The sequence below is a fragment of the Belonocnema kinseyi genome, chromosome 9, assembly GCF_010883055.1.
Source record: "Belonocnema kinseyi isolate 2016_QV_RU_SX_M_011 chromosome 9, B_treatae_v1, whole genome shotgun sequence".
NCBI classification, from domain to species: Eukaryota; Metazoa; Arthropoda; class Insecta; order Hymenoptera; family Cynipidae; genus Belonocnema; species Belonocnema kinseyi.
In genome coordinates, this window is record NC_046665.1 from 82,800,943 (window position 1) to 82,828,860 (window position 27,918).

General features: G+C 33.0%; 1 protein-coding gene across 2 annotated transcripts in view; it reads right to left on the reverse strand.

Annotated features, from left to right (window-relative positions):
* Nucleotides 1-211: 211 nt before the first annotated feature.
* LOC117179905 overlaps nucleotides 212-27,918 on the reverse strand; it is a 121,814-nt gene continuing 94,107 nt past the window's right edge. For both annotated transcript variants that reach the window (XM_033372107.1, XM_033372106.1), the window contains 3 exons: nucleotides 23,560-25,414; nucleotides 23,255-23,453; nucleotides 212-2,175 (listed from right to left, as the gene is read on the reverse strand). In XM_033372107.1, coding sequence (XP_033227998.1) covers nucleotides 23,258-23,453; nucleotides 23,560-25,316 — 1,953 coding nt within the window. In that variant the 5' untranslated portion in view covers nucleotides 25,317-25,414 and the 3' untranslated portion in view covers nucleotides 212-2,175; nucleotides 23,255-23,257. The remainder of the gene's footprint in view (nucleotides 2,176-23,254; nucleotides 23,454-23,559; nucleotides 25,415-27,918) is intronic.

Genomic DNA, 27,918 nt, shown 5'->3' on the forward strand with positions numbered 1-27,918 from the left:
GAAAAGTCTATTAAGAAATAGAAATAAAATTCTTTTAAACCGAAATTTTGAAATTATCTGAAAATGCCTTGGAATCTTAAAACATCCTACAAAATTTCAAATCCTTTTAAATCTTCTCAAATCTCTGGAAACTTTTTAAAGCCCTCTAAAATTCATTAAAAAATTGTACAATGCATTAAAATCTTTGCAAAACCTTTAGAATAGCTTGAAATATATTAAAAAATTCTTCGAATTTTTAAAAATACCCTAAAATATTTCAAAAGAATTCAAGAAAATGCAGAATATTGGTTAACCCATGGGTTAATTTATTGAAAGAACAGTGCTCTTTTCATTTTAAAAAGTGACTAAAGAGTGATATGAGAAAAAGAAATGGACTAAGTGACCGTGTGGCATTTCTGACTATTCTTCCCTGACTTTTGCAATTTTTATGTCAAAATCCCTGACTTTTCCCTGGCCTGCGGCGACCCTTTATATCATTAATAGAACATGAAATAGGTTTGAGAATTTGTTGCGATATTCAAAGAAAACTCTGCATTATTAAAATAATTTTTATTCCTTTAACCCTTTACTGCAAGTTAATTCTTTTTTTTTTTTGATTAACCACTAAGCCTAATAATGTATGCATTGTTTCGATGGGTCTTGTGATGGCTCAGCGCTTTCATTTCATTTCCAAAACAGTATTTTCCTTTTAAGCTATACAAAGACTATTTATTTCCTAAATCTGAACCCTTATTCTGTTCATTCAACTCATATTCTCATCTGCAATTAAAGTAAATAATCATACTTTACGTTTTACGACAAAAAGATTAGAGTCAGTCTCATACATGAATGACAATGCAGTGAAGGGTTAAAATCTCTCTCAATTGTTCATCACACAAGAAGCACATCAAACAGAATTTTAAATTAGAACGATTATTCACTGATGGAACACTCGGGTCGCTCGAAGAAAATTAGAATTTCTTCTTTTAATCTTAAAACACAATGTCACTAGCATATATATGTAATAATAAAAATAATAGTAATAATAATCGCCTTGCATAATAATTGACAAGAGAATGTAAACATATATCATTCGAATTATCGAAAATATTACTTGATAAAGTTTAAAATATAACATATGACTTAAGTACAACCACAAAACTTGGTTATTATGGCATTTGTATCCTCACCTATGCTTCTTATATTATAAATGCACAATAACAGGCTATTTTTCCATTCATTTGAAATGAATACTCAAAATGTTGGATTATGAGTGATTTTACACATTCGTATAGTTAAAATCTGAATCGTTGAAAATTGATCATATTTTTCAGTGTTATATTCTATACAACATAGAATTGATCTATATATAAAGAAAACATGAATATTTCGATAAATTTCATTAAGTAACTGCTGCGCACTTTGTTCCCGATCGTTCGATTCATCTTTACAAACACCTTTCTCATCAATATTCATTTATAAAAAGGATGTTCTGCCCTGTCCGAAATAAGGCACAAATTCTCAAATATACTCTACGGGCAAAAATTGTGCGTCTAATTACGAAAATTAAATCAAATGCTTGTCTTAGAAAGCGACTAACATTCTTCCACATTTGTTATGATAATTCGAGAATCAGTAAACATTTTATTATGTGCTTCATCTCATTTTAAAAAGAAGAATTCAGATCTCAATTTAGCGAAGTTTACATTTTTTCATTAACTTCCCCAATGTATAAATAGCGTTGAAGCTGACAATAGAAAATTGTTTAGGCAGAGTTAGGCACCTTTTAAAACAAGCCTGTTTTTAAACCGATTTTCGTAAGTGGAGGCACAATTTTTACCGGTGGTGTACATGGACAAGAAATGAATAATCATAGAAAAAAACTTTGTTAAAAAATGTTTCATACAATCACGCATTTCACAAAACGATATCTTGGCAAATATCAATCAGTAATAAGGATGATTATTTTTGACGAGATCATAGCAAGATGCATGGCAGAATTAACAAGATTTTAGTTTAACATTCATGAACAGCTTTAACCTGAAAATCCAGCAGATTGGTGTTGAATGTAAAAGTTTAAAATCATTGTCAGCTTTATCTTTTTTACAGCTGGTTACGAATTTTGATTACTTTTTCGATCGGGAATTCAGAGATCCGCGTTCTCTGCTCCAGCTCATAGGACTTGATCCACCATATCTAAAACAAAGAAAAATGACAGAATCTAGATTATTGATTATTTATTAATCTCGATTATTTATTACGGGCCGTTTATAAAATACGTCACATTGTTGGTTGGGGGTTTTCAGTAATTGAAGATCCATCTCTTTGATTAAAAATTTATTTTTACAACTGAAAAATCAACTACTTGGTTGAAAGTTAAACTACTTTGTTAAAAATTTATTTTATTAATTGAAGATCCACCTCTTTGTTTGAAATTTTAACAATTTTATTGACAATTGATCGTCTTTAGTTTAAAATTTAACAATTTGCCAGAAAATTAAACTATGTATTTATTTGACAATTCAAGTAGTTAGTTAAAAATACACCTATTGTGGAAAATTCAACAATATGTGTGTTAAGATGTCATTTTTTGTTATTAAAAATTAAACTATCTTGTTCAAATACCATATTTTTCTGTTGAAAATTTAACTTTTTTGTAGGAAATTTATCTTTTGGCTTGCAAATTGAACAGTTTGGTAGAAAATTCTAATGTTTCAACTGTTTTCTAGAGAATTCACCTTTTTGGTTTGAAAACTAAAGAATTTAGTTGCAATTTTTTTTCTCTCTTGACTGAAAAAATCTTTTTTTTTAATGAAAATTCAACTCCTTTTTGAAGATTTGTATTTTTTGTATATTTATTATATATAATTTATTACTTGTATTTTGTAAAAACACTATATTTTATTTAAAATTGAACTCCCTTTTGGTTCGAGTATCAACTATAATCCTTTTCATTAAGAATTCAACTTTTTGGTTAAATTCGACTGTTTCTTATTTAAAATTTAAATATTTTCCTGACTGCAATACTAACTATTATACTCTTCGTTGAAAATTATATTATAATTTTTTTTATTGCAAATTTAAATACTTGGTTGAACTTTGTCAAAAATTTATTTTTTTGTTCATGATTCATAATTTCGGTTGAAAATTCAACTATTGTGTAGAAAATGCAATTTTTTAATTCAACTGTTTTTTTTTAACATTCGAAGTTTTGGATAGAAAAATCGTTCTTTTGAATTGCACATTCAACTGTCTTCTAAAAAATTCGCTTTTCCTGTTAAAGAAATGGTTCATTTGTTTGAAAATTCTTATTTGTAGGTTGAAAATTCATCTATTTAGGTATAAGTTCGTCTCTTTTGATTGAAAGTTCAACTACTTGGTTGAAAAATCATCTCTTTTGGTATAAAATAATTCCTTTTTGGTTGAAAATTTAATATATTTCAACTGGAAATCTTAATTGATTCATATTGAATTCAATATGGTACATATACTTTAATTTTATTTAAAATAATTTATTCCCCTATCATTCCCCTTTTTTCGTAAAAAATCACACTATTTGACCTGTTTTCAGACCATTTTGGGCTGTGAAGTCTGTTAAAATATTATATGTTTTTCAGTTTTGTGTTTTAATTTAGACATTTATCAAATGACATCGAAGAAAAAAATGTTTATGTAGTTTTTAAAATTTTGTTGTTTTTTATTTATTTTTATAAGTGCAATTGAAGCGAAATATATATACTCTATACTCCAATGCAATGTAAGATGTATTCTGCCGGCTATCCGACCAATAATAATTTTACGTAATTTAATAAACTCAGTTCTCTAGTGCTCATACTTGCAAGGAAGTTTGAGCGACTATTATTACTGACAGTTTGATTCTATCGTGTCCGCAGTATATAATAAAGACATAGTCACTGCCATCAACCCATCTTCAAGATTACAGATGGTATCATGGCGAGATGCACCGACTTGGCACTTGACGTCAAATAAAATAATAATATTAGACCAGGGTGGCCGTAAAACTTCATTTTCTAAATTCCTTTACTTTTCCCCGATTTCTCTATGATTTTCTCATTAAGTGTAGCACGTACTATTTACGTACTAATTAAAAATGTATCTTTTCTAGATCAAAATTAAACTATATTGATAAGTATTCATGCATTTTGCTAAAACATCATACTTTTGGTTAAAAATAAAACTTCTATTTTGATTGAAAATTCAATTAGTTGGTTTAAAGTTAAACTATTTTGTCAACAAATTCATTTTTTGCGCGAAAATTCATGATTTTAGTCACAAATTCGAATATTTCATTATAAATTACCTTTTTTGTTGCACATTCATATTTTCAGACGAAAAGTTGCCTCCATCTTTTATGATAGAAAAGTCATCTTTCTTGGTTCAAAATTTATTTTTCTTGATTAGAAATTAACTTTGTTGTTGAAAATTCAACTATTTGGTATAAAATTTTAACCTTTTGGTTATAATTTTAACCATTTTGTTGAAAATTCGTCATTTTTGCTTAAAAGTTCAACTGCTTGGATGTTAATGCAACTTTTTGGTTAAAAATTATATTTTTTCATTGACAATTCGTCTTTTTCGCTTGGAAATTCATCTTTTTTGATAGACAATATTTTTTTAATGGAAAATACGTATACCAGAACCCCGATTTCATAATCCCCGCTTTTGTTATTCCTAGAATTGTTTGCCAACGCGGTTTCTCAGGGTACAGGGGGGGAGTCGATTGCGACTCGCGTTTCGGAAGGGCCGCAGTGCGTAAGTACTCAGTCGAGTATATTGCGCAATAGTATGCTTTCCATTTGAAACAGTTCAGGCACCCCTGACTGCTTACGTTTCGATTCCTCCGAATAAGTAACAAGGCTATTTGCAGACAACTCCCAAATCGTTACTAAATGTTATTAAATGGGGGTTCTAGTGTATTCACATTGGTAACTAAACTCATTAGAAACGCGAAAAACGCAGAATAAATGTGAAATCCGTGTTTCCAACGAATACGTTACCAGGGGGGGGGGGGGTTGTCAAAGAGTGACGGGGGGGGGGGAAGATAGCAAAACATTATTAACGTGGTTTATGGATGGTCCATGAGGAAAAGATAATATTTTTTTGGTACTATACGTAATACTTTCATTATAGTACAATGAACTTACTGAATAGTACAAAATGACAGGTAAAAGGTATAAGAATAGAAGAATAGAAGAGGGAACGTAGGTGTCGAATCAAGAGAATGGGCTTGAAATTAGTGAGACACCACTTGGACTGGAGAACATTATCTTCAGGATACAATAAAACACCCACGCTCTTTGTACTACGTTTATACTCGTCGCCATATGTTCAATGTTCACTGTTCACAGACATTACAAAGTGACTTTTCGTGATATTGTGTATGTTTGTACAATTGTACAATGCGACGATGTAAAATGTATAATATAGGGTGGCGGTAAAACTCTATTTTCAAAATTTGCAAATTTAAATGTAAAAAAAAGAAAAAATGTACAATAGACTCTCATAAAGCGCCTTCACTCGCTAAGTGCCTCTCCCTTCCACTACCTCTAAATTCGGTAAGCGCCTTGAGCGTGGAATTAGCTGCGCGTGCGCGAGACGATATTCACATAATCCGCCAATGTGTCTCAGAGATATTCCCCGTCAAGCCTTAAGGGCTTGGCCTGATAAATAAGGGGTTTAGTGAGGACCTTGGCCCCTAGCCTGGGCGCTTTGTGAGAGTCAGATGAATTTTCAATTTAAAAGGACGAATTTTCGAATAAAAAAGATTAAACTTCAACCAAAAACAGTTCAATTTTACATAAAAGAATGAAATATCAATGAAAAATATATAAGAATTGATATTAAAAAAAAAAATTTCAACCAAATTTTCAACTAAATAGATGAATTTGAAACGAAAATTATGAATCTAAAACAACAACAATAATTTTTAACAAAATAATTCATTTTCCAAACACAAACGACAAATTTTCTACAAGACACTTCTCTTACATCAGTATATATTACTTTTCTAAAAGAAAGACAACTTCTTTGGATAAAAATGAAACTGCTTTGTAGAAAACTAATCATTTTTGATTGAGGATTTCCAACTATTTCGTTAAAAATGCGTATTCTTTGATTAACTTCAAATGTTTTGGTATTAAATTAAACACTTTGTTAGTTGAAATAGCAGTTTATAAATCTTTGTAGAAAATTCAACTACTTAGTTGAAAGTGGCACAACTTTCTTTAAAATTAACTTTTGTTGGTTGATGATTTATAATTTTCTTTCAAAAACCTTTTTTTTTTTATTGAAAATTGAATTATTTTGTTGAAAATCCATTTGTCTCACATTTGAGCAATTTCATTTTTGGTTGAAAATATACATTCTGTAGTTGGAAATTCATCTTTTTATTGAAAATTCGTCTTTTTGATAGAAAATTCAACTATTTGGTCCAAAATGATTTTTCTATTGAAGATTTGAAATTATGCTTAAAAATATTTTTGTCTGTTTAAAAGTTGGACTATTCTGTTAAAAAATTATCTTTTTGATCGAGACATTAATTTCTTCGGTTAAAAATTTTACCTGAAAGAAAAATTTGTAACGGTCAGGTAAAAGTCAGGGTAATTTCCCTGACTTTTTAAAAAATAGTATATTGTATCAACCCTATTTTTTTAAAAGACGCCCCTTAATTAAATTATATTAAGGTTGGGGGAAATTAGAGGTTCAAGAGGGCGAAAAGAGGGATATAATGTCTTGATTTTTCGATAAGGTCAAATTTGATCACCCTTAATCATCAGAAACAGCCAGAGCATACTTTAGTCCAGAACAATTACGTAAGATAGGGGAATAAATAAACTTTACTTAGTAATTTAGTAACTGAATAATGAAATTGCGGACAATTGTGAGAAAATAGTGTATTTAGTATAATTTTTTCGAAGTAGTTTGAAAATAGTGTCATCGTCAAAAAAAGTACCAAATAGTTTGAATATTGTGGTCAGTCCGAGGCCGGTATATGCAATAATATTATATATGTACATATAATATAGTGGTATCAAGAAGAAGAAGGCCCACGAATCTTTTCTGGATCCGGTTCGCAAGTTCAGTGACCTTGCCTGAATCATTGACTTGATCACTTGATGTTCGTGAGCGGCGCGGCGTGGCAGCGCGTGAACAACGTGTTGCGTGCATTCTGATATTATGTAGGGGTCGCTCAAACTTTTCCAAGCAAAATTTGGTCTCTTACTTAACTTTCGATCTTTTTTTCACACATCGATTAAAATCCGTAATTTCCAATTGAAAAAGTAACTCTTTAAAGCGTCAGATTTGATCATCAGGTTTGCTATAAATTCCCTAACTTTCACTGAATTTTCCCTGACCGAATTTTCATTTTCCCTGATCTTTATAAATTTTTCTTCTAGGTATAAAACAACCTTACACCTAGGAGACCAATAATATAAATGAGAGAAAAATTTAGTTTCTAAATTTATTTTAAGAAGTTGAAAATTCAACTGCCTTCTGAAGATTTTGTCTTTTTGGCTAGTTAATTCCACTATTTGATCGAAAATGCAGCTGTTTGTGTTTAACGTTTAATCATTTTTGGTAAAAAACTCTCGATCGTTTAACTGAAAATTCATTATGATAGCTTGAAAATTCAATTAATTCGTGTCAAAATAACTATTTCGTTGAAATTTTTTTTTTCTTGAATGCAACTGTTTTTAATTAAAAATTCAAATCTTTTTCACTTGAAATAAAAACTATTATATTTATAACTGGGCATTTAATTTCTTTAGTTTAAAATTAAAATCTTAAGATGAATGTTGAAATTTTAGTTCAAAATGGAACTATTTAGTTGAAAGTGCGCATTTTTACATAGAAAATTAACTTTTTTAACTTGAAATTTATAACTATTCCAGTATATTTCCATCAAAAATATTTAATTTTCAATCAAAAGCAGTTGAATACTTTTTTAACAAATTATTTGAATTTTCCAACGAACCAGACTACATTCCAAACAAAAGGGAGGAATTTTCAACCCAAAAATATGAATTTTCTACCAAAATAATTGAATTTTCAACTTCAACTTCAGTTTTTGGAAAATTCCCTTAATTATGCAGGTCTTCCCAGACTTTACATGATCAATTTTTAATTCCCTGCTTTTCTGGTATATGCTGACGTGTAACAACCTTGTGGAATAGATGTAAATACGATGTTTTAGAATTGAATATGAAAATTGTGACCACTACACGGAATAAATAAGTTGTAGAAACATTCCTTGACTGTCCAAGACTTTAGGAGATGCCACAACATTCTAAACATTTCATATAACTAATTCTATTTTCTAGTTTCGACCTTTTATTAAATCAAGGATTTATCAATAAATGGATTCAAATGGTCATTCAGAAAAAAGCAATCAGCATTCATTTGAAATGAAAATCTTGAAAACAAAAAACACATGGCGACATGTCATGTATTAATACATTATTGTGTATATCGTTTAAGAATTAAATTCGTACACCGATCATCAACCAAAACGGATTAATTTTCAACCAAACAGATGTATTCTAAACCAAAAAGGATCAATTTCCAAATAATAAGATTAATTTTCTACCAAAAAGGACGAATTCTCAACAAAATAGTTAAATTTGTAACTGAACAACTAAAATGATGAATCTTAACAAAAAATGAATTTTAAACAAGAGAGTACAACATTCAGCCCAAAAGTTGATTCTTTTTAACCAAGAGGATTAATATTATAAAAATAGAGCAATAAAATTTTCAACCAGAGATCAATCTTCAACCAAAAAAATAATAATTTGTAACAAAAAGTCAAACTTCTGACCAAGCAGTTGAATTTTTAAACAAAAAATATGACTTTTTAACGAAATAGATTTTCTAACCGAATAAAATACATTAATAGAGTCCGTGAATCATTTCACGACTTTCGAAATAGTAAAATGTCTTGAATCTTCTAATAAATGTGATACGAAATTTTTTTTAATTTGTTGCTTATCCTCAAGTTTTAGACGGTAAATTGAAGTTTTGTCCCGTCTATGAAACTTTCTGAACTAGAAACAAAAAGTAAATAAAACTCATAATAATGTATTCTTTCCATATTTGTAGCATTATTAATTTTATGAATTTCCCTTAAAGGCGAAACTTTCTCCGTTGAGAGTTGTATGGAACTTTTTTTCCAGAGCATATTTAATGCTCAAAAAATTCTTAACTGAGCGTAAAAATTTTGACAGTGTAAAAGAATCACGAAAAAGGGAAAATATGCTTATCTGTAATTAAATTAATGCCTGTTATTAAGAAGAATGAAAAGAACGAGAAGTGATGTTTCGCAAAATGAAGTTCGTCCTAAAAAGGGCAGTTTGATGTGCTGCAAATAGCAGATTAAAGAATAAAGTTCTGTTTAATGCAACTTTTCCCTTACGGGTTTTCAATCAATTCTAAAACAGTGAAGATCGTATTTAGTTCATCACTTTGTTCAGAAAAAAATTTAAGAGAAATTGCTAAACCAAGTTAAGCATCTCACACTTCAAAAATACCATCCGCAGAATGTTCGACCTCTTCTTGCGACATCAGTAAAATCTTTGTTTTAATCGACAATGGCATCCAACAAATTCAAAACACGTAGCCCCTTTTCTCACCCGAAACCTTGAGCAATCTTCCCATAATTTTCTTTGGGTAATTAACTTTAAGATTCTTGATAATTTCTTGATCTAGTAGTAACAGTTTTGCAGTGAAATTCTGTTGTAACTGAACCACTTTCACGCCTTTTAGTGTTTGCATCAAGACTTTCGGACGAGCCGGACAATTATCTATAAATACAAGAACTTTCCGATGTTCTCTTTGGAATTTTTAAGCAATTTGATTAAGGCAGTCTTTATATATTACACTACAGGTTTTCTTTACCAGACATATTAGCGCATACCATAACAGCAATACTTATATATATCTTAATATACTTAATATATCTTTGATCTTCTTTCTATAAGAAAATGGTCACATACAATCACCTACAGGTTATAAACATGATTTTTTCGAAGTATGTTAATTAAACGGAAAAAAATGTAATCAATACAGAGATTTCAGAGTAACAAAAATATAATTTCAAAATCAAACTCGGCGAATTACTACACAGAAAAACGTCTTGAATTCAGCAAATTAGTCTTGTTTTAAGCTAATATGGTCTTATTGTAAGCCAAATAAAGGCTTAAGAAATGAGGAATATTTCTCTATTCAAATACTTAATCATCAAATCATTTAGTAAAATTTGCATTAATGCAAATTTAGAGAATTACTAGCTTCTAACGGAAATTTTACAAAGACAGAAACGACCTCTAAGCGTTTTTAATTTTTAAGTAATCGCCATGCACAGGGTCGTTTGCACGGCAAGAGACCAATATAAAGCAAGCTGATGAAGAAGAAGACGAAGAGGAAGGAGAAGGCATTCGGCAATCATTCATGAAGCTAGGCTATAACCAATAAATCAATGCCAATTGCTAGATGTGAACATTTCTGCAACATGACTATAATATGACTATAATATGCTGGCGACTGCATACGCATTCCATGAACTAACGGAACGAATTTTCCAGGATTGCAAGATCGGATACCAGATTTCGCTCGTTGAAAAAAGCTGACACGTGTGCTTTGCTACATCATAATGTAAAAGCATGTATGCGTCAGAGAAACAAATTAAAATTAACATGCACCTTTCAAAAACAAGACATGTGATAAAGGGAAGCCAATTTTGCACTTTTTGATAGCACTATATATGTGTATTTTTTCTTTAATTTAATGCCACGTTAGTGGCAAAATGCGATATAATTCCTTTCTAAAGACGTGCACGCACGCACATTTGGCATATGAAGAATAGGCGAACAAAACGAGATATATCCATTTTTTAAAGACACAAAAATGAGTTATGCATGGTTTTACCATTTTCAGAACACGAGGAATATGATTATTAACCATTGGTTCACAAAAAAATTGTATCTCATTAAAATCTCGCTTTTAAAATGTAACGTTCAAAATATTTAAAATAAAATTCGTTTATTTCGTACTTAAGTGTTCAATATGCCTGACTAGAAAAATTGGTTAGCTGGGACAACTATTTAGTTTGTGAGACATAAAGATAAATTTTCCTGTTATCTCTGGTGCCCTTGAAATGCAGCATTTCTCTAATTAGAGAGGAATCATCTCACATGGATCTATCATGCCTTGTTCGCTTAGTCATCATATAAAGCCACTATACTTAATTATATTAATTTTATTGACGCGTACAGTAAGGATATTTTATTTTTAAGGAAAAGTAACGATTAAAAGGAGAGATTCTGAAAGCTGAAGGTAAACAGCAAATCAATGACGACATCCGTGTCAAAATGCAATCCAAGGTGGAAGAGCTAATGATTATCATTATATGAATGTATATATAATATATATGATAATCAGTGAGTATAAGAATGTTGAACTTGAAAGATACCTTGAGATCGACACAACGTCTCATCGCGTTAAGCTGCACTGTTAGAAAATACTTGAAAGTACAGTCATTTTTATATACTTCCAATAGGTAAATTAAAAAGGACTGAATTATCAAGCATTTTTTAATAATGTGAAATAACAAAGAGTCGCTCATCAACAAACTCTCGTTTTAAAATGAGACAAAGAAAAATGAAAAATTAGGAGTGGTTTTCGAATAAAGACAATAAATGTAGACAGGTGTGTTAGATGAAAATACCACGAGAATAACGTGATTATGATCATTCTAAAACCATTTCTATGTAATTTTCAATTGTTCTTGGTCTTGTTTAAGGAATGTTTCATAATTCAGTAATAGCCATGTTTTTAATTTTTGCCTATCATTTCCATAAACTATATAGCAAACTAAATACAACTTTTACAGGGTGGATACACGATTCCTACCGGTAATGTATATAATATCATCCAGTTTAGTTCCAGAAGGTTGTAAAAGCCACAAAATACTGTAATCATATAATCTCACATACAATCTTATCTTTAGCTACTGTGCATAGCTTTATAGTTTTTTGAACCAATTAGAAATAATTTTTTATGTCAAAAGTCACTAAGACTAAGTCGAAAAGAAAACTCTTTTAAATATGTATATTTTTAATTGAAAATTTAAGTATTTAAGTGGAAATTTATGTATTTTGTTAAAAATTGGTATTTTTTTGTTAGAAAATACATTTTTTAGTTACAAATGCCTGAAAATTAATCTTTTTAGTTAAAAATCCAAGTATTTTTGTGAAAATTCATCTTTTTGGTTAAATCCAACTGTTTGTAATTACAATTAAAATATCTTTAGTTGAAATATCAATTGTTATATTCAAAACTTACTGACTCTAGCAAAAGGTGGTACATGGATCAAAATTTCAGAAAAAATTTTACGTACAAATTTTCCTCTAGTGTACAATGCACTAAAAACTAACTGGCGGGTATGGCTATAGTTCCTGTCTTCAAATTACATATAGAGATTTATTTCGAGACTAAATTGTGTTAATGTGTCTCTGAGATCAGAACTAATTAAAATTTGTTGATCATTACATTAGACTTATTTCGATCATATTATTCAGAAATGACTTTTTAGTTCCTTACCAAAAACTTGGCCATTCATGTTCGGAAACCATCGTTATTATTCGGAAAATGTATGGTGATAAGTCTATGGGAATTCCAAAAATTATGGTTTCGGAAATTTTAAGCTAAGATTTGTCATGATATGTGGAAAAGAGCCGACTGGGCGCTTCACCACAATAACGCACCTGTCCATTCATCGCAGCTTATTCAACAGTTTCTGGAGAAAAACGGCCTGACACAACCATTGCAGCCCCCATACAAACCTGACATAAGTCCCTGTGATTTCTGGCTGCTACCCAAATTTAAGCATCCTCTAAAAGGAAAACGACTTTGAGACGTAGAGTGAATGAAACAAAATGCGACGAAGCAGCTCTTAGCTATTCCGAAAGGTAACTTTAAAGCGTGCTACCAAATGTGGGAGGATCGCTGGAAGAAGGTTGTGGCTTCCAAAGAGGAGTACTTTGCAGGGAATATCATCTTTATTAACCAGAATTAACTCTTTACTCCTGGTACATCAGGAGGTCTGATACTTTCGGGACAGACCCGGTGGCATAGTTTTTGTCTTTATCATAAAAATTGTCCTGTGGCTTACGCCTTACTGAAACTATAACTGTGGAGGGTATGATGATCGATCCTGTTTGAAAATTACATATACACTTTTGTTGAGTCAATTATTCAGAAATGATTCCTTAGTTATATGCCGACATATAGGTAGTGGCCCTGTTCCGCGTTCTTTCGAAATGTGACGAGGTGATTCTCAGAAGAGTGGTGGGTGGGTGGTCTCCATTCAGAGATGTTTATGGTTGTGTCGTGGTAAAGTGGCTGCACGCCAGCCCATGCAATCACTATTGCACTCTGTACACTTTGGGGTCGAGGACCCCACGAACATTAGGATCGCCGCGCCAGAGTTCACCGAGTTCGTACGACCTGAGAAACATTTCTGTTTCTCCGTATACACATTTTTCATTAAAGTGGTTTCAATTTTTCCACTGAAATGTACATAATATTTCATTACTGGCGTATTAAACGAAGCAATATACGAGATTATAGAAATAGACATGTTGCAATTAGTCTACGACAAGTAAGAATTAGATCAATCAGGCTGGACAACCAAAACTCACAGTAGATGTCGCTAATCTTTTTGGCGCCGTAGGGAACACGTTTTCTATGATTCTGTATTGTTTATGGTGATCATTATTGTTTGAAATTGGCGCATGCGTGGAAAAAATTACCTCCACTGCGAATGCCCGAAATTTTAGCGAATAGCTGATCGCCATGAATAATAGAAAATGTTATAAAACATGCGTCCCATACAGCAGCGCTTTCCAAACTTCTTTTCGTAATTTCTGGGGTGCAACAGGCCCACATCTGTACAATTTTTTCGCAATACCAGAAAATAAGGGGAGTTTAGTAACAAATTAAAATTTGTTTTTTTACTTAGCATATGAACTAATTTTATAAATCTTTTTTCACTTTTTCTAGTTATTTTTTTCCTTCGAATTTGGTAAAAGATTTCCCTGCAATGATACAGTACAATAATAACTTAAATGCACACTTTTCCCTCATTCCTCCCTTTTTCCCTTTTTTAAAGAATCCTTTTTCCTCCGGTTTTCAAGAAACTTTCCACTTTTTACCTTTTTCCTGGGTTTTCGCTTAAGTTCGAACTGAATTAATAGAATCCAATAAGAAAATTCTTATTAAAAAATCTCTGATTAAAAATTTAACAATTCCATTTTTATAAAATTAATCGTCTCAGTAAAAAAATTATCTCTTGGGTTGAATGTTGAACTCTTGTTGAAAATTCACTTTTTTAAGCTATGAAAAATCTTTTTTTTGCGGAGGATTAATTTAGTAATCTATTTTTTTGCCAATGGGTAGGTCGATGAATGACGGTTTGCTATGAAAAAACGAAAATTTTTCCCACAACTAAGAATAAATACCATTTTCGATTGAGACTAGTAGATCAAAAACCGTCATTTAATCGGCCACAAACTGTTTTGTAGATAATTCGCCTTTTTTGATAAAACATTAATTTTCTTTGTGGAAAATTTACCTACTTGGTTAAAATTCATCATTTTTGGTTAAAAATTCAAATTCTTCGTTAAAAGTTGAACAAGTTTGTTAAAAGTTTATTTTTTTTTAAATATGGTTTTGTTTTGGCCAGCATTTTTTTTCTACAAATTAAACTTTGCAATTTCTGATGAAAAAATTTTTCTTTGTAAGTTGAAAAGACATCTTCCTGGTTTGAAAATTAATTTTTTTCTGTAGAGAATTCATCTATATTCTGAAAAAATCATCTTTCTAGCTTGAAAATTAAACTGTTTTTGTTTTAATTTTAATCTGTTTTGTTTGAAAATTCAATCGTTTGCTTAAAAATTTGTGTCTCTTTTTTAGGGGGAAGAGAGAGGGGGAGGATGTTCCTTTTTTGTTTTTCAGGTTGCAGTGGGAACATTTTGTGGTGGTTGTCCCAGTTTGGTTGTTAGATTCTTGATTTCATTTTCAGGAATTCTTCTCATCAATTTAATTATTGGACGTTAAAAAAGGGTTCTAAGTTGGATTTTAATCTCATTTAAATATCCTACATTTTAACAATGCATCTTTGTGGGTTGAAAGTTCAACTATTTTGATAGTCATCTTTTTTGGTGGAAAATTCAACTGCTTTGTGAAAAATTCGCCCTTCTGGAATAAAAATTAATCATTCATGATGAGAAAGTAATATTTCTTGATTGAAAAATCATCTTTATTGGTTGAGAATTATTTTTTGTTTTTAATTTAACTATGACAGAAAATTTTGGAAAAATCATTTCTTTTGCAACTCCATGGATAAAAATTAATTATTTTGTTTGTTAAAAAGTCGTCTTTTTGGTTTGAAAATGCAACGCAGTTGGTAGAAAATATTCGGAATTTAAAATCTTTCATACTAAATTCAATATGGTCTTGACAATAAATTGTAGTGTTTCGTAGCCCCGCACAGAAACCCTTATAGTTCCGGTCGCATATCCGTTTGTCATACTTTTTTCCAAGGAAGGCAGGTGAAAGGAAGCAAGGGGGTGGGGGAAATTAGGGGGTGGGCAGTAAGGAGAAATCAGGGGTGGGAAATAGACGAGAAAGGGGAAATGATGGGCAGTGAGGGGACAGGAAATAGGGAAACTCGGAAAGTTATAGGAGGGGATGCAAGCGGAAATTTAGGGTAGGAGTGCAAAAGGAAATGTGAGGCAGGGAAGTAGGGGAGGTGAGGGGAGTCCTAGTAGGGTAGTGTGGATGATTAGGAGAGGGAAACAGATGACTGGGGAAGGGAAGTGTAAGCTGGGGAACTGGGGAGAGGGGACGTAGAAGAGAAAAAAGTTGTGGAATGGAGGAGAAGCAAACGTAAAAGTTTGTGGAGGGAAGAAGCAACAGTAGGTAGGGAAAGCACGGAAGAGGGAGGTTTAAACGACTTAATTAACGTCCGAATAGGCTACAAACCCTTTATTGCAGGCTCAGACGTTATATTCTGCATCCTTGTATAAAGTTTAACTTTACTGCCGTAGCGCATACGATACTTTATCTGAAATAGGCAGAATAAAGCGCTTTTTTTCTATAAAATGGGGTTCGATTGTACCAAGTACGTAGGCGCATGTGGCGACGTTATAAGTCGAAAATACAATTCGTAGTTTAAAGTAGTTTTAAAATAAAATCATTTCATTCTTTTCTTTCACTTCTTCAACCTGGCTGTCAATTTACGTGCCGCTCATCACGGTACAATAAAGTGCTATTTTACTGCGGCTTCGTAGGCGGAAGCAAAGCGCTTATTCTGCCTATTTCAGATAAAGGAATTTAATCACCTCTTTTCTTGAAAAATCACCGAAATCACCCTGTTTCCCCCTTTTCTTGAGAGAATTTCGAGTCAGATTACATGGGGGGGGGAGGTAAACGTTGCTCAAAATTGGTGACGTAATTTACTGACGACCCCTTGTATGTATTGCAATACAAAGGACCTAATTTACTAATTTGGTTTGTCTTTCTTAATACTACTGCCTCTATATTATGAAATTTAAGGTATTAATCACAAAGGAATTATTAAATAAACTGATGCGGAGGATGGACTGGTGAAAGAGGGTTCCAGTTGAGGCACATACAAGGTTGGCGCGTAATACCTGGCCGTATGTTCATTTCGATCGACCAGGAGGAGTTAATATAATAAACCTTCGTCAGAGGTGCACGACTACTACCATGGACGCCTAGTAGTAATAATAAAGTGGTAGTGGTTGCACGTCACGGTCCAACAGGCCGATCAACCGGCCGTGCGGTAAGCCGGCTACTGGTCTCCGCCCACGCACAGACGTCAAGATTTGAGCACTGAAGAGACGTTACGTTAGCTTAGCAGACTGTTAGAGACTACGATGCATATTTTCCACCATACCTCGGATATGCTACGATTATCGAGACGATTACTTTTAGATCGTATCATCGGCAAAGAAGGGGCTGAATCTACTTCAAGTTGCTGCGGGGAGTTGTTGAAGCTTAAATAGATCTTTACGGGCGGTCCATAAAGCACTTTATAAGTTTTCGCCCCCCCCCCCCCCACAAAGAAAGGTAACGGAGTTCACAATTCTCTCAAAACAGGAGAAATAGGGCGAATTTTCGCAAAAATATGGAATTAATAGGCAAATAAATTCTTTTAAATGAAATTCGAGAATTTTTACCAGCAAAGATGGATCTTTGACTAAAAAATAAATTAAAACATGAAGAAAATTACAATTTAAATTTAGATTTCCAAACTACCTCCTTTCCGGCTCATTAGAGATAAATACATCACAAATTAAAAAAGAGGGCGAAAAGGAAAGAGACAAATAAAACAACCTCTCACTCTTTTTTACCTCAATTTATCAAAAGAAATATTTTATTATTTAAAAATGAGTACAAAGGACGTTTTAAATCTTAAAGAAATGTATGTTTTTTACACTGTTTCACAGAATCAACCACAAACAAACCGCTAATATTTTAATTCAAAAAGACGAATTTTTTCGAAGACAGATGAATTACTGTTAATAAAAATTTTTCTTCTAACAAAGAAAGATGACCTTTAACTTAAAATATGAACTTTCAATCCAAAACGAATTTTTAACCAAATTGTTGAATCTTCAATTAAATAGATGAATTTTCAATCCGAAAAGATGCATTTTAAACCAAATAATTGAATTTTCATATAAACAAAATATATATTTTTTGAAATAATGCTGGAATCGTGAAATTATCAGTTTAAAAAATTAATCTTTTAAATGAAACAGTTGAATTTAAAAATAAATAATATTCTATAAAAAAGTTAATTTTCTACTAAATAGTTAAATTTCCATAAAAGTATTTATATTTTTAATCAAATAGTTGAATTCCCAATAAAAAATATGAATTTTCATAGAAAAGACAATTTTGATTAAAAAAAACTTTAATTTTATATAAAGTAGTTTAACTTTAACCCAAGTAATAGTGGAAATTTCAACCAAAAACGAACTAATTTCGAACAAAATAGTTGAATTTGCCAGTAAGAATACAAGTTTTCAACCAAAAATGAAATACTTACATTTTCAATCTTCAAAAGAAATACTAAAAATTTAATCAAACTTTTCAACATTCAAACAGAAAAATGAATTTTCAATAAAGTCAAGCCTCGGACAGACTTCAGAAACAAAAAAAAAAGTGTGGTGTCACAAATTGAAAAAAATTTGTTTCCAAATAGTGGTATATAATTTTTCAAGTATTAGTCTTATGAGTGGTCCGAATTGAAAAGTTTACAGTCTAAAATTAAGAATTCTACCGTCGAAAGTTAACTTCATTTTTTTAGAAAAATTTTCAGTTTTCTAACGTAAATTTTTTTAATATTCATAATGACCTTTAATGTTTATTTAAAATGTTATTCATGAGCATATACATGACCGAAATTCCTATTTATTTATGTTAGTTGAGAATTCAAGTATTATATTGAAAAATCGTTTTTGCTTTTTTGTTAAATCCAACTTTTTTTATTTTATATTAAAATATTTTTTTAATGGAATATCGATTCTTACGTTTTAGGTGAAAAATTAAACTCCTTGATTGAAAGTTGAACTACTTTCTTAAAAACTCATTTTTTGGTCGAAAATTCAACAATTTGGTAGAAAATTGATGTATTTTGTTCAAAATTCGATCTTTTAGATAGAAAATTTATTCCATTTTGTTGTTTTTGATTAAATCCAACTATTTTTTATTAATATCTTATATTGTTAAATTATCAATTATTACATTCTTGTTGAAAATTCATCTTGTCAGATAAAATAAAAAATTTTTGTTTTCAAGTTAGGTAAAAATGTTCAGAAATGAATATAATACAAACTAAAAATAAATAAAATCTGGACCAACATGGCATCTATTGTTCAAACTATTTAGTTGAAAATGTATGTAATTTGTTTAAAATTCGTCTTTTTGGTATTAAATTACTCTTCTTGGTAATATATGAAACTATTTGGTTAAAAATTGATGTATTTTTTCGAAAATTTGTCCTTTTTGGTGAAATACAAACATTTTTCATTTAAAACAAAAATCTTTTCTTGGTAAAAATATAAACTATTATATTTTTTGTTCAGAATTCATCCGTTTCATTAAATATTCAACTACTTGGTCAAAATTTCAATTACTTTGTTAATTCATAAAAAACAGTCGCAAAAAATACGTCACAGGCCTTCAAAGTAGTTCTACTTTCAACCAAGTGGTTAGATTTTTGACAAAAAATATGACTTTTGAACCAAATAGTATAATTTTTAATTAAATTAATTTTTTTCTCGGGTTCTATTAATTAAATTCGCATTTTTAATTTTTGCCACTCAAATTGTTAATTCAGTTTACTCAGAAAAATGTTTGTGAATCAAACAAATACTTTATTTAATATAGGATCAAGCAAATATTTCATTGATTCAAAAAAATATTTCTTTGATTTCAGCAGAATTTATTACATTGAAACACGCCATTGTATAACTCTAACAAGTTTTATTTGAATCAAATAAATCATATATTTGATAAAGGGTCAAAAAAAGGTTTGTTTGATTCAAACCAAAATTTTTTTGAGCGTTTATGGGCGAACCCTTAACAGTAATCTAGCTTGCTGTAGTCGCTGCGAACTTCATTAAAAAATTCGAAAACTGATGAACTGAGCACGAGTTGAAGAAAATAATGGAAATTAATTTTTCCCGGAGACATGTTGACACTTGTTTAAAACCTATCTTATTTATTTTGATTCAAATCTAAGATGGGTTTTTTAATTAAAAAATTTTTACTATTCTTAACAAGGTTTCTTATTATTGGGAGTTTGTTTCTGAAGTTATTGTTTCGCGCGATCAGTTTCTTTCGGATCTGTCGCTCGAACCCTCTCGACTTCAGCGCTGACGTGAGGCGATCGTAGTGTTCTATGGTGGCTCGCTCGGTCGACTGGGCAGCATTGGGCCTTTCTCTTCATAGTTCACTTTTGACATTGGTACGGGTCACTTATAGCAATTTTCGAAACTAATTGTAAGTTCAACGCACTACATTATTTTAAATTATTACTACTACTGTTTCGGGCTTCCAACCCTTGTCTCTTGGTCTGGTTTTGATTCTCACCGGGAGAGGCGGACACCTATCTCTTTCGTACAGCGTTCCTGATCAATTGTAAATTCTAAAATCAAAGTTTATAATCTACTGGAATGTTTCCTCAATCCAAATAAGTGATCACGTTGCAGTGTTAAGTGTTTCACATTAACGGATTATCGCAAAGTGATTTTTCCGAATAGATCACCATATGGTGTTGTGGGAAGCCTACATCTGGGCTAAGCTTTAAAAATCATTTAGATATTTGTTTGTATATCAAAACGGATCTTCAGCAAAAAAAAAAAAAAAACAAACAGGTGGCGCCTCTATTCTGCAATTGCACCGTAAATTTGAAAGCCTCCAGAGGACTTTCTTTGCCAGATAAAATTGTATGTGCCTTTCTCGCACCCAGGTCCTCAATTAACAATATCGTTCGAGAGAATTAATATTCATGGTAGAATAAAAGAAGCAGGTACTGCGATGAAAGCAGCGGAAGTAAAGAAAGAAAAAAGAAGCTTGGAGTAACTGCAACCTTCGAGGATTGCACAGCAATTACATTTAGCACGGAAGGATGTTGGAGCATGTCGAGATAGTCTCCGTAGCAATCGTTTCTTCTACTTTTGCTCACTGCTGTTCTGCTTATTCCTTATTTCGCTCCTTCATCCCCTTTTCTCCTATTCTTTTTTGTCCCAGTTAATTCCACGTAATAAGCGAGTCTGTATCTTTCCATACATGCATTCGAAATCAACATGTATCATGCGATCGTGCCAACCAACCAAGTATACGATTAACGACTACGAGGGAGGGATGGATATGAGGAGAGCTGGATGCGATAAACCAATTATAATCTGGCGCGAAGACAGAAAACAAACTCACGAGGACCGTGGTACATTCCCGTACAGCTCTTGCTATCGATTACTATCATGTCTGCACTAGAGAGTGGGCGTTAGCAAAGATAACATCGCTCAAGTCAGCTCATCGTACTCTCCTTTCGAGAACATGATCCATGGTTATGCATCAAAAGTTTAAGTGAAAATCACATGTAGCAACTCGGAAGACATGGTGGCCTAGAATAATAACCAGTAGGGCGGAGCGAAAATGTTCCAATTAATGGAATCGTTTAAGCTGAAGAAAACAGATTTGTGCAAAAAACGTCCGTACCCAGTTTTTAATTGAGTTGAATGCACACTTTTTTCAAAAAAGTTGATTTTGTCGAACTTGAAGTTTCTTCAACTTATTTTTCAAAATTCCCTGATTTTCCTAAACCAATTTTTCATTTTTCCTGACAAAATTGCGAACTGGCTCGCAATTTTGACCGTTACACGACTATTGGTTCTCGCGCTTTGAGCTCGACAACGCATTTACCTCGCGCTACGAGCTCGGTCGTTTTATTTTCCACACATTTCTGCACAAACTTTTTTAAATTAAAGGTCAAAGCATCGACAACTGTAGTTTGGTGATTGTTAATTCTCTTTTGTTAAAACTCCTTCAGCTTTAATGAACACATTATCATCACGTGTCTCGTACTTCGCATTCGATTTTGTCCAAAATTTGAACTTTTCTACATTATTTTTAACAGTTTATTGGCAAATGTATTTTATACTCTTTTTTACGTCTCCCGTGTCGTTTTTCTATAAATTTAATTTTGTTATTTTTAAATTTATTTTTTACGAATAAAAGAACGTCTACTATTCCTATCTAAAAATTATTATTATAAAATTGTTTGATCTTTTTTGGCTGAAGAACTTTTTCTCTATTGATTTTTTATAGTACCTAATGTCGTTTAAAAAAAAATAATTTTTTTATTCCTAACGTATTGTTTTTTTTATTGAAACAGAAACTACGCGTTTCGTCAGAAAATAATCAATAAACAATTTGTAACTCTTGTTTGGCTGAACAACTTTTGTCTAATTATTTTTTATGTATTTTTAATATTGTTTTTTACGAATAAAATATAAACTACGCATCCTATCAAACAATGATTCATAACTAATTTGTTACATAATTTTTATGAATTTATCTTTTTTGGTATCTTGCATAGTTTGACGGTAAAATGCAATTTTTTATGTTTCAGTACTTTTTTTACGATCAAAATTTGAATTTTTGATTTTTCACGAAAAATCAAAAAGTTGTTATGATAATACTGTAAGGCTCTGAAAAAGCAACGGTTTTGTTCTTTTAACTTTTTTCATATGGTGCGTTGCTTGGTTTCAAATGTTAATTTTGGTTTTTTTCCCGATTTTGAAAATGTTATAACTCTGTTAAGTTTATTTTTATCGAAAAAGGGGTAAGGATAAATTGTTGGATTTTCCGTGTACTACAAAGTGCCGTGCATAGAATTTTTAAATCTTGAAAAAAGTGTTCTAAAAAATTTTGTAAATGCTCTAACTTGGCCTTCAGTTTATGACACTGAAAGAGTTTACTAAAGGCCAATCCACCCTGTTAATTTTTTAAAAAGTTATCGTGCTAATAGACCGACAGACATACAGACACAATCGTAAAATCCTGTTTTCGGATTCAGAGGGTCTCAAAACGTTGTTATTTTCAACTAAACAAGATTTCCGTGGAATTTTCAACGACAAATGTAAATTTTCAATAAACAGTTGAATTTTCATGAAAAAGATGAATTTTCAACAAAATAATTAAAGTTTTAGGGCAAATTGAAAAAATTTAAAGCACAAAAAAGATGTATTGATTTTAGTGGACTTTACAGGAATTCCAAAGAATTCGAGAAAATTTTCATTTTTTTAAATGACTGTAGTGATTAAAACTGATTTGAGGAAAAAAGTGATTACGAGTGAGTGTGTGGCAGCATTGATACTGAGTCAAAGACAGAAACATTTTCATAGATGGATCAGTCTTAACTAAATGAGATCAACGAACATACGATCTCCCACAATTCTATCAGGACTAGTTTTCGAGAAACTTGGGTCACAAGTCCACAAACAATTCTCTTCATGCATTTTTCAAAAATTCATAAAACATAAGACATAAGCTAATCATAATCATAATCGATTCAAGTCTTTTTTGTAAGTTTGTCCTATTTTATGAGTTTTTAACATAAATAAGCAATAAATTTACATAGAAAAATATAAATACTCACTGATTAGAGGTAGAGTGTGCCGACACGCCTGGGTGCCACTACTGTAACAGCGAGACGAGGACCACATTTAGAGGGTGGTAGTGGCGGAGCAGTGATAATCGGTGGTGGTGTTTCTGGTCTCGTACAGCTAATCCCACTTCCACCCCGAAGTTCCCATACGAGGTTTGTTAGAGAACGTGGTCTACTTAAGCGACGAGATCTGGAATGGCGCGTTTAAAATACAGTTTGATTGTACATAATGAAAAAATAAGAAGAAATATTAAAATATGATTAATTGAATTTCGGGATATATGTAATATGTATACCTCTTTTCTGGAAGCTTAGCTCCGGCTCCAGAGTCTCCAGAAGTACGTCCACCGGAGTGACTCGAGTCGAGGGTTCCATCGAGTTCCATGGCCTGCTGAAGATTTGTAAGACTCTTATATCTTATGTTAAAAAGAGGAGAACCGCCTTTGAAACCGGGAGGCGTCTCTTTGAGCGGCGAAGCACTCTTCTGCCTCATGAGTGGTCGACCCCTTTGTGTACCGCTGTTCTTGACGTAAAGTTTGGCCAAAGGCGGTTTCTCTACCTTTGGTAGCGGGGTTTCCTTGACTGCACGTCTCGTTCTCTTTTCTGCATGGTTCTTCTTAGTGGGTATCGTTTCGATGGGTGGCGGTTCCGGTCGGTCATCCAACAACGGAGGGATCGTTACCATTACTGGATTTGGAAGAGACGCAGGAGGAGAAGAAGGAGCAACACAAGCAGGAATCGGGACAGAAATTAGGGCTGTCGGCGAAGACAGATTATTGCTTAGTGGAATTTGTGGAATGGTGTTACGAATTGGACTATCGTATGACTTTTCTGACCTAACGCTTTTAGGCAACGGCGCGAAGCCTCGTACGTAGTCGTAGATCTGATCAATCTCATCATATTCCTCGGTAGCATATGAGGGTGGCACTCGGTTCTCATCTCGGTAGCCAGAGTGAGCATGAGTATTGGTCTGATGTGAGTGATGATGATAGTGGTGGTGATGATGATGTCGGTGATGATTGTTGGCACTGTCGGAGCTTACAGATCTTCTCAGAAAACCACTGCTTCTTGACTGTCTTGTCGTTGGTTTACTCTCTCCTAGACGACCATCCAAAACGTGAGCCTTGTCGGCCACATCGGCGACCAGACGTGTTGCACGGTCCACCAATCTGGTCAGTTCAGGCATTGACTTGAGAGCTTCTTCGTTTCTCGCTTTGACCAGTTTGAGCGGCGCAGCAAGTGGTAGGGCTACTGCAGCACCTTCCCTCTGTAACGGTAGCGCAAACACATGTTCCTCCTCGAATGTCGAGAGTAATCGAAGTTCAGGAAGAAATTGCGAGGAAGATTTGAGACCTCTTGGAGGTTGACCATGGACTAGTCTGACAGTTAGTGGTAATCGCTTACTCAATAAAGCCTTAGCCGTGTGAACACCACTGATATTGTCCTCTCGTGCCAGTGCGCTGAACCTGCCTCTCTGCTCCATACCAAGTAGGACACTATCTCCATGAGAGTCGACGCACCGAAGGAATCTCCCTCGACCCGGTAACGTCACCTCTCCCGCAGCAGATATAGTTTCACCAGCGGTAAGTGCTTTGCTACCTTCAGGCACTACAACACCCGTCTCTTCCTCCACTTTACAGGCGATGCCTCTTATAGTTTCCCGCACCAGGGCACCTTCTTCTGGACATTTGCGTGACAACTCGCTAACCGACTCGATACCACGTACTGCTCTACCTTCTTCACTGAGAATCTCGAAATAGCCCGAGTAAGAGTCAGGTATTGCCAATCTTGGACCCACACCTACTACTCGTCTGCCTTCTTTGATTTTGACTGCTTGTGCAACTATTTTTCGTCGACGACCAGCCGACACGAGAAGTGCGGTACTTTGCAAACTCGGAGCTGGCAAAGTTGGTACACCGAGACCCCCGTACTGACCCTTGGTGATCTTGATGACTGAAGGCAAACGATATTTGGACACGAACTCGCGCAAATACGTCGCTTCATCCGCCCAACGAGCCGCGGCCACGATGATTTGCCCGTCGGTCGCTGCCATCTGTCGTGACAAGACGGCTTCAGCTTCCAACGGGCGCGGTGGTTACTACCCCGCTACTAAACTTTCTTTCCACCTCTTCCGCCACTTCTATGCCCCATCTGTAAACAAAAAACATTCTGTCTAAACATTTTTTTCCCTATATATTTAGAAAGTTATAGGTACAAATGTGTATTATGTACCGCAATTAGATATACTTCAAATATTCAGGGAAATCTTCGGATATAGATAGTTTAAAAGAGTCATGGAAATACTATATATGAAACTTTACATTCCCAAAATATGATTTTAAACGTGTGAATTGCAGCACTCGGCGAAGGCTCGATTTCGCTCCTACTTTCTGAACTTGTCAAACAATCCTAATATATTTCTAAATTATTTTTTCATAATGCATTAAATACTCAGTAAACTGCGGGACATCAAACCGTTGCATATTATTCTGATTATCAACTTCAAATCAAACTGATCCACCTTTGCGGATATGAAATTCATTTTTACACAACTTCAGTCATATCTACCGAGCGGAACTTGTACTTTTTATCGAAAGTCATAACCAACATAATATGTATTTCTGCAACAAGGAATGAATGTGTATCTATTTTTACAAAGTTTTAGGCAATATTCCACAAGAAAGTTTGGAGAAATTTCCCTACTAAACTTTGAGGGAAATTCACCAAAATGTGTGGAAATTAGCGTAAAAACAATAGCCGTATATTAAATTTTTGAACTTCGAGAAAAATGGTCCTAAACATTTTTAAATTGCTCCAACTGTTTGAAATTTCGTCTAAAGTGGCTGGCTGACGAACTCGTTCTTTATTTTTACACCTTTATAATGTATGCCAATAAGTAATGCCATCGGACAATTCCTTCAAATGTTACAGTGTTTATCAAACGTGGTTATCGTGTTTTAAACCAAAGGGATGAATTTGCATTAAATGGGACCAATTTTCATATAAAACGAAGTTTTAACCCAAAAAGGAGAATATTCAACAAAACCGTTTAATTTTAAATCCAAAAAATAAAGTTATACACAATTTTTGAATTTCCAGAAAAATAATTAAAATATAAAGCAAATAATGAATTTTGAAACCAAGAACAATGCATTCTCAACGAAAAATAAGTTAGTAGACATTTAGAAAAAAAGTAACTTTAATAACCAAAAATACAATCCGCTCTCTGATTATTGCCGGTCATGGGCTGGCAGGGGAGTATTTTTCATAGAACTCAGCTTCTCACACTCTTGGCATGTGGAAGCGCCATCGAATTCCCGTCCGCTCTCTCTAAATAGTGCCGGTCGTCAGTTTTCTTTCTTTTTTTCCCGCAAGTACGAAGTGTATATATTTGGATCTTTTTTTTTCGATTTTGGGTCGACAAAAACGAGTCGGTTTTATACAAGCCTTGATTGGTAAGTCTTTGATTAATTATTATTTGTACTATAAAGCATTAATCCGGTGCATAGTCTATTTTTGTACATATATTTGAGTGGTACTATTTAGAGAGACCGGATTGAAATGCCGGCGCTCAAAGCAATAGCGCGATGGTAGAGGATGCGTTAAAGCAAGAATGAGAAGAAATGGCACTATTCAGAGCGTCATTATTCAGAGAACGGACTGTAGTTGGATTTTCAACCATACCGAAAACATGGGTTCGTAAAATAATCACGAACTTTTAAGGCCAAAAAAGATATGTTTTGTAAAACTTCTCGCCACAGATTATTTATGAAAATCCATCAATATTTAATATGAAATACATTTCTCTCGTATGCGAAACCTAGCTATTTGTTCAATAAATTTAGTTTGTGCAAAGAGAGGAATTTGCAACTAAACTTATGGATATTCAACTGATGCTGATGTTCAACCGGGGGTACGAAGCTTGGAAGATGATCCTTCAAGCAGGGTAGTAGTCAGCTGATTACTCCCAACCGAAGTAAACTTTCCGTGATTACGGGCCTGTAACGTGCTGCCTCTAGCGGACTCCGCCAGAGAGATCTGCGATTCACAACGGAAAGTTTACCTCAGTAGTGTGTATCACAGGCAATTGATATTGAGACTCGGATTATTCAGATGTGTAATTTTATGATCAATAAGAAATCTTAAATCTGTACAAAAGCGCTGAATGTCATTTTGATCCAATTTTGGGATCAAATTGATCAACTGGCATTTACGGTGTACAATCGGTGAAAATTATTCTTTATACAGTTACATTACGAAATTGTAAATCTCACTGGGGACTTTTTTCCGTGCAGATCCTTTCGCCGCGGCACCGGCAACGCAATTCCTCGTTTAGCAAAACATGCATTCAAGTATCTACTAGTAAGGCCTCCACAAGATGGCCCTATAGATTCTAAAGAAAGTTTCAGATAAGAACCGGGGTGACCAATGACCCGGTGTGTCGTGACAGGCGCGCCTCCAGGAAGTCCTTCTTGCACATACTACTCTCTTTTCTCCTATCTTTTTATACCTCTCTTCTTCTTTATGTATCTTTTCCTTTATCCAACTGCGTTCAACGTACATACATCATTCTGTGTAATTTTTCTTTTTTCTTTAATGTTTTTCACAATGTGCTCATTGTACCATTCTTTTTAGAGGCCGTACTTAAATTACGT